Source organism: Leptodactylus fuscus, chromosome 10, assembly GCF_031893055.1.
Source record: "Leptodactylus fuscus isolate aLepFus1 chromosome 10, aLepFus1.hap2, whole genome shotgun sequence".
Taxonomy (NCBI): Eukaryota; Metazoa; Chordata; class Amphibia; order Anura; family Leptodactylidae; genus Leptodactylus; species Leptodactylus fuscus.
The window spans coordinates 49,461,889-49,474,133 of NC_134274.1; the positions used below are offsets into that span (position 1 = coordinate 49,461,889).

The following is a 12,245-nucleotide window of genomic DNA, read 5'->3' on the forward strand; positions in this document are numbered from 1 at the left end:
ATTCATTTAGTTTTGGTAACTCCATGTGCCTCATATTGAAAGCAACTAACCCCATCATATCCCTGACATTAACCCCCTGTGTACTTCACCATAAGGGTTACTGATATGTGAGATATATGGGGGTACTAATCATGAAGATACTTCATTATTACCTCCATGTCTCTCACATATCAGTAACTCTTATGTGAGGCACACAGGGGGTTAATGTGAGGGATATGATGGGGTTAATTGCTATTAATATAAGGCCCATGAAGTATCTAAGCTGTAATGCACATGACTGTACTTTTTATCCTCAATTGTGGATAAAAGTATGGACTATTATATTTCAATGGGCCCAGTACACATGGCCATTGTTTTTGTGGTTGTGTGTTAAGGCCAAATTGAAAAGCTGCAAATTATGCAGCAGGTCCTATATGTGTCTTATACCTAGACCAGTCATGTCCTCATTAATGGGTGGTATTACACAGCGGCGGATCCAGGGCCGGGCGAGCCGGGCAACCGCCTGGGGCCCGCACCTAACAAAATGGTCCCGATCGTCGGGAAGTATGTCCCGATTTTAACTCATCGTCCGACGGATGAGGTGAATACATAGGCGTTTAAAGCAGGAGCTGTCAAAGTTCAGCTCCTGCTTTAATGCTGCGCTCCGGCATTTGTAGCCACGATGTGATGTCACACCATGCCTACAATATGTGTATGAGTGAGACTGCGGAGAGAGCGTCGGGGGAGCGAGGGAAGGAGAGTGTGGTTTTTTTGGTGTTAAACATTAAGATGGAACATAATATAGGGGGCCCATGAAACTGGGGGCAGATGAAGGGGGAGGGGGGAGAACGGCATGACATTGGGGCAGATGAAGGGGGGGGAGAACGTAATGACACTGGAGCAGATGAAGGGGGGAGAACGGCATGACACTGGAGCAGATGAAGGGGGGAGAACGGCATGACACTGGGGCAAATGAAGGGGGGGAGAACGGCATGACACTGGGGCAGATGAAGGGGGGAGAGAACAGCATAACACTGGGGCAGATGAAGGGAGAGGAACAGCATGACACTGGGGCAAATGAGGGGGGGAGAATGGCATGACACTGGGGCAGATGAAGGGGGGGTGGGAACAGCATGACACTGGGGCAAATGAAGGGGGGAGAACGGCATGACACGGGACAGAAACAGGGGGACATGAAACTGGGGAGACATGAAACTGGGGACAGAGATGGAGGGGGGGACATGAAACTAGGGGCAGATGAAGGGTGTATATGAAACTGGGGAGAGATGGAGGGGGGACATATAATTTACAGGTGACTGTAGGAGGACTATACTGTGTGGGAGCACATGAAAAATGAATGAGAATGGGCGGAGTCAACATAATAGTAGGCGGAGCCAAGCTTGCCGCACATTTTCTCCTTCTTTCTAATCTTCATAAGGGAGGTATGGGTTACAAGCACGAGGCTTGGTGGGTGGGTTTTCATATGCAGAGCCAGCAGCGAGATGACGTTGCTTCTATGTCGCTGGCCTTGCGTGCGCGGTCCCAATGCAGCTAATAGTACACAAATAAGGTCAGTTGTATAAGTTGGTCAAGCACAGCTAACTAGTTAAAAAAAAGCCTCAAAAATGCATTTTTTGGGCTAATGTTTTCAAAAAATCCCCCAGACCCCCCGGTAAGTAGGGCCTCGCCAAAGTCAATTGCCCAGGGCCCCACAAAGCCTGGATCCGCCACTGAGCATCATCCTTGTTCTTCTTTTGACTGCAGGTGCTGATGACTTATGTAATCGCCCCTGTGTCACACAGTAGTCAGTGTAGGCCGCGGCCACGCGGACCTGCAGACTACACTGACCGCTTTCAGCTGTATGTGCATTTGCACATACAGCTGAGGGAATAATATCTGCTCCCACGAAGGAATAATGTTTCCTTGGCTTATGGGCTAGATGGAAGCTGCAATCTCAATACTGATGCCAGTGCATAATGGGCCCCTTAAAGCTCCTGGGCCTGGTGTGACAGCACCCTCTGTACCCCCTCAAGTTACACCTCTGGTTGCTGAGATGTAGGGACTTCTACCATCAAAGATTACTAGGATGCTAGGTAAATCTGGCTAACACTTCTAGCCCCACACTATTTTTTAAGACAATTTGAATTTTGTTTTGTCCCAAACTTGTTTAATCCAAAACAAATCTGGGACCGGAGCCACCCAAACCTGAGACAAATCTTGAAAAGGTTCATCCATTTCTAGTTAAATATATATATATATATATATATATATATATATATATATATTTATTTAACGCAGATTGTGAGCCCCATATAGGGATCACAATGTACTTTTTTTTCCCCTTCATGATGTCTTTGTAGAATGGGAGGAAATCCACGCAATCACGGGAAGGACATAAACTCCTTGCAGATGTTGTTCCTAGCAGGATTCGAACCCAGGACTACATTGTTGCAAAGCTGCAGTGCTAACCACTGAGCCACTGTATTACCCCCTAGTTATACATATTTATGGTGTGCAACTACCACAGATCATGTTTCCTGCTTATATAGTAAATAAATAAATACAATAAAAAAATTTTTTTTTTTTTTTTTCCTCCCTGCCCATGACAACCAAGATGATTCCACCACTTATTTTAGAGGCCCTTTTCAAAATGGAAAAGCCAATCTGACTCATTGCTAGTTATTGAGCATCAAATTCTTCAAAAAGTGGCATAAAACACATAATATATATTTATTATATACCCTATCGGTATTTTACACTTATTTGTATGATGTGGAACTATGTTGCGCTGTTGAATTTACAGAAAATATATTGCAAGATGATCATGCCTAGAGAAATTTTAGCTCAGTCATAAAGGCAAAAAAAAGATCAAAGTCTTTAAATAACATAATAGGTGAAATAAAGGAACAGACAATTCCTCCTTTACTGAGAAAATCATTGGTCAGACGGAGGACTCACAGCTAATCCTACCAATTACTCACCGAATAATGGTGGCATACACAGTATAAAAGCCTCATCCACAGGTACAGAATACAACATCTTCCAGTCCAACCGATTCCAGAACTACCACTGCCGGCATCATCTATCACCATGTCTGGAGTAAAGGGAAGCGGACAACAGAAACACGGTCAGTCTAAAGAACAGGAACGTAAGTAAATTATTGTGCCTTTTCAATGGAGCCCTTCCATTTTTATCTTCTATATTTTATGTCTATATTTTATATTGATATTATATATAAATCGTTGGCCATTTTGGATAAAGCCTTTTAATTGGAAGGGTCTTTTTTAATAAGTAGAGATGATCGAATAGTATTCAATCGAATACCTCATTCCCATAGGAATGCGTGTAATCGGCCGGACACAAAGGGGTTAAGTGGATCAAATATTCACTGCAATTAACCATTTGGTGTTCGGCCGCTTACACGCATTCCTATAGGAGCAAAGTATTCAACTGAATACTACTCGCTCATCTCTAATAATATGTTAATTCACAATTTGAGCTGTGTCCTGAACTGAGAGAGGAAAGAAAGTTACTGCCATACTCTTCTAGCAATGGCTTATCTCACAGTGAACAAAAGGACTGAGCAGTTAAAATCCAACTTTGCAACCTGAAGATTCGGCCATAACACATCGTATATGTATGGCCAGCTGTATACATAAAATTTACAGCAGCATTCCTAAAATAAGCTGGATAGAACAGTGAGCTTCAGTGAAATATCTCAGGTCTAGGGCCAACCTAAGGCCTTATACACAGAACAGTACTAAAGAACAACCATTTTTAAAACATTATGATTTCAATGTGGTTATTCACGTGTTTTTCTTAGACAATCCATATTAATGGACTGTCCAAAAACAGGACCCATCAATAGCCTTAATTCTTTGAGTAGTCCATGAAAACAGCTGACCACGGTTGCAAAACAGCTGTAAAAACTTGTTGCAGCGAGCATGTTAAAAATTCCTGTAATGCTACTATAGAAATATTGAAACATTACACTGGTCCTGATGAAATGGGGGCCAATGTAATATAGGAACATGCCAGATCGAGATCATGAAATTCTCTTTGTATATACTTAGATGTGGGTCCAGAATGGGAATCCCACTCAATTCAGAATTCTGTACTAGAGTATTCGAAAAAGGATTTTCTGAACAATTTCTATAACATTACAATTACAGACAGTTCCAAATATACTTACGTTAATTTCTAAAGAAAAGTTATGGAGGTTACAGCTCTAGTTTGTGTAGTCTTTACTAGAGATGAGCGAACACTAAAATGTCCGAGGTTCGAAATCCGATTCAAACAGCCGCACACTGTTCGACTGTTCGAACGGATTTCGAACCCCATTATAGTCTATGAGGGGGAAATGCTAGTTTCAGGGGTAGGCAACATTCGATAAAATTATACTTACCAAGTCCACAAGTGACGGTCAGGCTGGATTCTCCTTGAAGTCTTCTCCCGGCACAGCGTCCCCGCGTCTTCTTCAGGCTGGAATTCACTCTGCCTAGGCATCGGGGCCTAGGCAGAGCCGACTGCGCATGCAGATGCCTAGGCAGAGTGAATTCCAGCCGGAAGACGCCGCGTGGACGCAGCGCGGAGAAGACTTCTAAAGGTAAGAGAAGAACCAGCGTTGATTGGCAGAATGTACAGCATTCTGCCAATCAACGCTGGTTTTGCATCGAACCTTAAACTTCGAACAGCTAGTAGTGTTCGATCAAGTACGAGTATTTCGAATACCGTAGTATTCGATCAAACACCTACTCAATCGAACACTATTCACTCATCTCTAGTCTTTACACCATGCACTTTACAGTATTAGGAAAATCTAGAAAAGACTTAAACTGGACTTACCCTTCACTTACAACTGCGTTCGGTATTCTGTCCGGGGGAATCTGCATGGGGACCCCCCAAACGGAATACCGAACGCAACTGCAGGTGATGTGCAGTAAAAGCACATGGACCCCATAGACTATAATGGGGTCCGGGTGCTTGTCACGTCGTGTGTGTGTGTGTGTGTGTGTGTGTGTGTGTGTGTGTGTGTGTGTGTGTATATACATACTATCCTACATTTTATACCTAAATAATATAAAATGTCTTTTTACATATAAACTAAACTCTTCTATAAAATTTTTTATTTTGTTTCCTCAGATTCCTCACAGCAACATAGTCATGGAGGTCACGATGATGGTTCCAAACATCAAGACAGTCATGGTGGTGAGTATATTTTTAGATTACCAAGCCAATTGTTAGAGTTTACAAACAAAACCTTAACTCAACTTGGCCCCAAGCAGAAAGAAAGCATTTTTTACTTTGCACATACTATGCATGGTATCGTCACTGCCACATCTAACAACTACAACTAAACACTAGTCACTAATACACAGACATTTAGTTTAAAACATGTATATCATGGAAGAATAGAGAAAGATCAAGTTTGTTGATCTTTTACGATTTTTCATGTTCAGGCAGTAATAGACAACCAGGCAAGATAAGAATAACAATGTATGTATAAAGTTAGTGAACCATTCAAGAGGATTTTCTAGCCATAGATTATAAGAATTCTTGTATTTTGTTTTCAGGTTCCTCACAGCAACACAGTTATGGAGGTCATGGTGATGGTGCCAAACATCAAGATAGTCATGGAGGTCAGGATAAAGGTTCAAACAGTCACAGGGGACAAGACAATAGCTCAAAACATCATGGAGGCCATGATGATGGTGCAAAGAGTCATGGAAGTCATACTGATGGCTCAAAAGCTCAGGAAGGTCATAGTGGTGACTCAAAAGCTCAAGGAGGGCATGATGATGGTGCTAAAGCTCATGGAGGTCATGGCGATGGCTCAAAAGCTCATGGAGGTCATGGCGATGGCTCAAAAGCTCATGGAGGTCATGGCGATGGCTCAAAAGCTCATGGAGGTCATGGCGATGGCTCAAAAGCTCATGGAGGTCATGGAGATGACTCAAAAGCTCATGGAGGTCATGACGATGGCTCAAAAGCTCATGGAAGCCATGGCGATGACTCAAAAGCTCATGGAGGTCAGGGCGATGGCTCAAAATCTCATGGAAGCCATGATACTGGTTTACAGGCTCACGGTGGCCATCAGGGTCAAGACCATGGAAAATAAAATCTCATTAACAATGCAAATACAGAAAAGCAGTAGAATAGTAATGAAAGGAAAATTGTCACATTTGCATTCTATAACTGTAAAACAAGAAAGCTGTAACTTTTATGATAATATTGTAATTTATGTATATTAATACTATTAATATAATATCTAATCAGCCAATAAAATCTATGGGAATAAGTCAGTGTTTGCTCATTTGTGTTTGAGTCTAAAGCAAGAAATGCAGTTCCGGATGTGTCAAATACAGCTAGTGGCGTAACTAGGAATGGCTGGGCCCCAAAGCAAACATTTCACATAGGCCGCACATGCACGAACCACATTCTTGCACACACTATTCTGCCCCATAGTGGCCCCTGCACACACAGTATTCTGCCCCATAGTGGCCCCTGCACACACAGTATTCTGCCCCACAGTGGCCCCTGCACACAGTATTATGTCCCTTACTGGCCCCTGGACAAATTATTATGCCCCATAGTGGCCCCTTCACACAGTATTTTGCCAATAGTGGCCCTTCCACACAGTATTGTGCCCCATAGTGGCCCCTGCACACAGTATTATGCCCCACTGTGGACCACCCATGAACAATTATTATACTCTGCGGCCTAACTTACCGATTCTGGCTCCTGCTCACAGCCGCATCCTCAGAAGGGGAAGCGCAGGTGGCAGGGAGTAGGAGCAAAGATCAGTAAGTAAATAGGGCCCATTACCTGCTGCAGTTACTCCAGCAGGTAATGGCCTATTAAACCCCGGTAGTTATGCCTCTGAATACAGCAACCTGATTATCTAATGCCTAACATATAATTTGATGTCATATGGATGTCACACTGAGGGTCACAGATTGAGGCTACCCTCCCTGTGCCAGATAGCACACCTATTAATTAAGGGTGTCCTTGCACCTCTGTATGATCACAATATAATTGATAAATTAAATATATATTTTAAGTCCATAAACTCGTTTTCATATTCTTAACAATGCCAAAACTTCTAACTTAAAAAAAAATAAGAGTAATTCAATAGGTAATTTAATAGGTATTACTATTATCAGATAAAAGTAGGAGTATTAATAGAAGAACCTAATTTGGCCAATAGTTTATATTATCTTAGGCCTAAAGAGGTTGAGTTACAGTGTGCACAATGCTATACTTCAAAACTTTCAAAGGTGGCTCAATGGTTAGTCCTGCAGCCTTGGAGTCCTGGGTTCGAATCCTACCAAAGACAAAACATCTGCAAGGAGTTTGTATGTTCTCCCCGTGTTTGCATGGATTTCCTCTCATACTCAGACATACTGATAGGGAAAAATGTACTATATGGGGATCACAATCTTTATTTAAAAAAAAAAAAAAAAATGTTTAGCTCCACCCACTTCTATGTTGACTTCGCCCATTCTCACCCATTCTTCTTTGTGCGCCCAAGCAGTAGAATGCTCCTACAGTCAACCTAACATTATATGCCCCCCATTATAATGTTCCCTTCCAAAGAGGGGGACATGAAACTGGGGCAGCTGGAGGGGGACATTAAACCCTAGAGGCAGCAGGAAGATGACATTAAACTAGGGGCAGCTAGAGACAAACATATCGCCTTCCAGCTACCCCCACGGTTTAAAGCCATCCTCCAGCTGCCCCCAGTTTAATGTCACCCTCCATCTGCCCCCAATTTTATGTCCACTCCTCCATTTGTCCCCAGTTTAGTATTACCCTTCATCTCCCATCAGCTTAATGTCCCCCTTCATTTGACACCAGCTTAATGCCCCCTTCATCTGTTTTCAGTTAACATCCTCCTTCATTTGCTCCAGTTTAATTTCACCCTATATCTGCCACCAGTTTAATATCCCCATTTACCTGCCATCAGCATAATGCCCACTTCATCTATCCCCAGTTTAAATCACTCCCCTTCTTTTGTACCCAGTTTAGTTACCCCCTACATCTTCCTCCAGTTTAATTGCCCCCTCAATCTGCCCCCCCAAGTTAATACCCTCCCATCATCTGCTTCCAGTTTAATATCCCCCCCCCCCCCCCATCATCTGCCTCCAGTTTAACATAATAAAACACTGATACTCACCAGTCCTCGCTCCATTGCTGCGCAGTCTGCAGTCTCGGTGACATCATATCGCACCTATAGCTTCCAGAGTAGGAGCACGCAGGGGGACAGTTTTGAGACAGGAGCTGTCCACTCCTGTTTCACCACTGTATACAACTCATCTGCTTTCTCTCCGGATGCAGATGAGTTGAATCTGAGACACACCTCCTGCCAACCGGGACTGCGGGACAGGACCCAGGATCCGGGACTGTCCCGCAGAATCCGGGACGGTTGGGAGGTATGACAGTGGAATTATTATAAGTTGTCTCAGAGCACATTTGTTTTCTATAACATTATTGACTAAATTACCTACCAGTCAACCAAGGGCCAAATTGCAATGGCTTAGGGGCCACACAGTGGCTCAGTGGTTAGCACTGCAGCCTTGCAGCGCTGGGTCCTGGTGTTCAAATCCCACCAAGGGCAAAAAAATCCATCTGCAAGGAGTTTGTATGTTCTCCCCGTGTTTGCATGGATTTCCATCCCATATTCCAAAAAGACATACTGATAGGGAAAAAATGTACATTGTGAGCTCTATGTGCGCTCACAATCTACATTAAAAGAAAAAAAAAAAAAAAATTGCAATGGCTTAATGACTTGGTCGAAAATGGCAGACCTTGTGAGGTGTTCCCTTAAAAGTGTTGATCTTGCCCCAAGTTAGACTCGCAGCTCAGGACTTGATGCAGGAAACATTGCTAACACATGAACTACTTTACTATCAAATGAAGTGTATGTCGACAACTTCCAAAACCAACTTTTATATGAAAAATTGTAAGTCCAACATTATACTAAAAATATGATACAAATTCTGATAATGAATATGAATAAAGTGAAACGTAAAAAGTTAAGCTGTCATATACAACTTGTAAGGATACAGGAATAGATATCATAAGAGGTAATAAGCGCCATCTAATGGCAAAGATGAGTACTACAACAGATCTCTCACACTCATATAAAGGTATAGTAGAGTTATGGGTTTTGTTGGTAATAAGTTTCCTTTGAATATGTTTGTGGCAGACACTCTTTAGGATACTATATACTGCTATTTATTTCAATATTTCATTACATTTCAATATTAAAAACTTCATTGTAAGGAATGAAAATACAACGGCTTACATGTAGTAATAGAATAGACATAGGCTATCTAAATATAGTACTGTGACTCAGGGTGTACATTAGTGTTGAGCGAATAGTATTCGTCAAATACCTCGCCGGCATAGGAATACGTGTAACTGGACGAACACCAAGGGGTTCAACGCATCAAATCTTCGAAGCGTTGAACCCCTTGGTGTTCGGCTGATTACACGCATTCCTATGCCGGTGAGGTGAACTTCTGCTTGGCCTAGCTTGTGTCAAAGCAAAAAATATATTTTACAATTTTTTTTTTATTCATCTTGCATAAAATTAATTACTAATACTTGTACTGTTAGTTGGCATTAAAAACTTGTTCTTGTTTGAGACTGTGAGTGCTGGATATGGCAGAGTCAAATCCAGATAGACATTTGGGATATAACAGGAAGTGACTTTACTGGAACAGGAGTGAAGAATCACCTCAATCAAATGACAATAACCAATAGATAGAGTGACTACAGACACACATTTGGTAACAGCTACATCTAGTGTCATAAATGGGAACTGCAGACAATCCAGCAAATATATAGACACATCTGGTTCCAACAGTTCAAGCCTTGCACGGCCTAGTCTGAGCAGGACACAACAATTGAGATGCTTCTTAACAAGTCTTTAAGGGCACTGCTTAGATAGGGCAGTAGTTAATGTTGCCGTTATAAATGAACGGACACATACACACAAAGCACTATTATACACTGGTTGTCTTCTCAGTGGAGGCGAGTAAAAATAACAAACGGTTACACTCACCTTGCCTCATCCGTCCTCAGAGGCAGATTGGGACCTGAAAATGACCCTGAAAAAATGGAAAAGTGGTCCCCTTTTAAAAGCAGGCTCAGAGTAAGGAAGTGAAGTCAATACAAGTAGCTCCTTCATTTAAACATATTACATAGAGAGAGAGAGGTAGCAGTTACCATGTCAGACAAACTGGAATTTACACAAGACTGCTGTCTCTCATTCCATGTAAAGCAGACAATTTTGTTACACAGCACTGCCTGCTACATATGTAAAGGTAGAAGTCCTATATAAGTAAAGTTAGGCAATGAGGTCAGGGTGGCCAATAGGGTTGAGCGATCAGGATCCGAAAAGATCAGTTTCTGATCAGTGATCGAGCAAATTTCTCGATCGGCTAGAAAATTATCGGAAATCGGATTTTAAAACCAATCATAAAATCTCAAGATCGGCTGAACCCTAGTGGCCATTAAACTGTAGGTGCTGCAGCTGCCGCCATCACATTCACAGTCCACTGACCCCTCAATCTATAGGCTCTCAGGATTTGGACAAAATCCGGAGGGACCCAGGGAAGATGTAACAAAGAAAAACATATTTGCTGGCATTCTGGTGTCCATTGCCACAGCCTGTTTGGTCAGGCGCTGTGCTGCAGTTCTCTGAACCCATACACCCCATTTGACCACTGAGTGACCTCACTGGTCTCTCTCCAGTGACCACTTAGTTAGCTACAATGGTCACATGGGGTGCAGGGGGAATACAGCACTGTGGGTGGCCCAATGGGCTGTTGAGTCAGACACTGGAATGCTGGAGATAAAGGAGTATGTTTTTTTTTTTTTTCTAAATGTTTTATTTTCTATACCTCTAATAATAACCCAAGGAGCACATAGTATAATGTCCCATAGTGGCCCATCCACAAACTATAATGCCCAACTGTGGCCCCGTCACACAGTGAAATGTCTCATAGTGACCCCTCCAAACACTATAATACCATAATGGCCCCTCCACACCGTATAATGACCTGTAGTGGCCCCTTCACACACTATAATGCCCTATTATAGCCCCTCACACACTGTAATGTCCCATAGTTTTCCATGCGGTTTTCTTTTCAGGTTTAGAACATGAAGTTTTTGAGGGTTTGCCACACCTGAACCATAATTATTCTGTGGGAAAGCCCAAGGCAGATGATCAAACATAATAAACTGTGTTACTCACCTTTCCTGAACTCTGGTGCGGGTCTTCAGTCCTCATCTGGTCATTAAGATGTCGATCACAGGCCTCAGCAGTCACATCTGCATCATGACACAAATTGACACCTGCGTAGCATCATGATGCTTTATGGCCGACATGATCGCTGAGGCCCAATCACAGCCTCACCATTCTCTGACGTCATTCATTCATGATATCTCTACGACCAGAGGACCCACACCGGATCCCAGAAATGGTGAGTAACACTGTTTAAATGTTTGCTCACCTCCCCTGGGTCTCTGGTTATTATACTCTGTAGTCTGAAGAAACCCCAGAGTATAATAGCAGTTTTGGCTTGAACCTGTGCGATCCCAACGAAGCTGCTGGGCAAATCTCGAGTGATGACTCTCATGATGTTCATCCAACACATACTCTCATTGCAGTCCAGCAGCCCCTGCTCTTAAGGTATAGAGCAAGGGATGCCGGGTTGCAATCTGCAGCAAAAGTCAGTGTAAGGGGCATTGGGGCAGAAGGCTTGATAGCTCAGCAGCCTATTTCCCAGTCGGCCTACCGGGAATTTTCCCAGTGATATATATGGCCAATATGCCCCTGCTTCCATGGCATCTGACAGTCATCGGCAGGCCTCTTCTGTTGATACATGATGCTGGGTCACCTGTGAGGCTCAATCACTATGTGTCATGAGGTCAGCACCCCACATGACTTCTGAGGCCCAATCATAGTCCTAAGTGACCCCGGGAAATGTGACATTAGCCAGAGGTCGGAAGAAGCCTTAAGAGGATGCTGGGGAATTGCCAGAAACCACAAGGTTACCAAAGAGAGTTAGGACAAGGTGAGTATAATAGAGTTAAAGTATAACGGTAGAATAGACCTTAGAGCAGTGGTTCTCAACCATTCTAATGCCGTGACCCCGCAATATAGTTCCTCATGTTGAGGTGACCCCAAACCAAAAAATAATTTTGGTGGCTACTTCATAACTGTAATTTTGCTACAGTTATGATTCGGAATGTAA

At 42.9% G+C, this 12,245-nt stretch overlaps 1 protein-coding gene across 1 annotated transcript; it reads left to right on the forward strand.

The window, feature by feature from the left end:
- Positions 1-3,040: 3,040 nt before the first annotated feature.
- On the forward strand, positions 3,041-6,097 carry LOC142219190 (uncharacterized). The gene is made up of 3 exons (XM_075288141.1): positions 3,041-3,127; positions 5,122-5,187; positions 5,553-6,097. The coding sequence occupies exons 1-3, from the start codon at positions 3,070-3,072 to the stop codon at positions 6,095-6,097; spliced, it is 669 nt and encodes a 222-aa protein (XP_075144242.1). The 5' UTR covers positions 3,041-3,069.
- Positions 6,098-12,245: the final 6,148 nt, after the last annotated feature.

What these genes read in the sequence shown, in the direction of transcription:
- LOC142219190 (XM_075288141.1), top strand. Translation starts at nt 3,070, where the DNA reads ATGTCTGGAGTAAAGGGAAGCGGACAACAGAAACACGGTCAGTCTAAA. An exon ending in TCAGTCTAAAGAACAGGAAC is followed by an intron (nt 3,128 to 5,121) that starts GTAAGTAAATTA and finishes TTGTTTCCTCAG; the next exon opens with ATTCCTCACAGCAACATAGT. An exon ending in ACATCAAGACAGTCATGGTG is followed by an intron (nt 5,188 to 5,552) that starts GTGAGTATATTT and finishes TTTTGTTTTCAG; the next exon opens with GTTCCTCACAGCAACACAGT.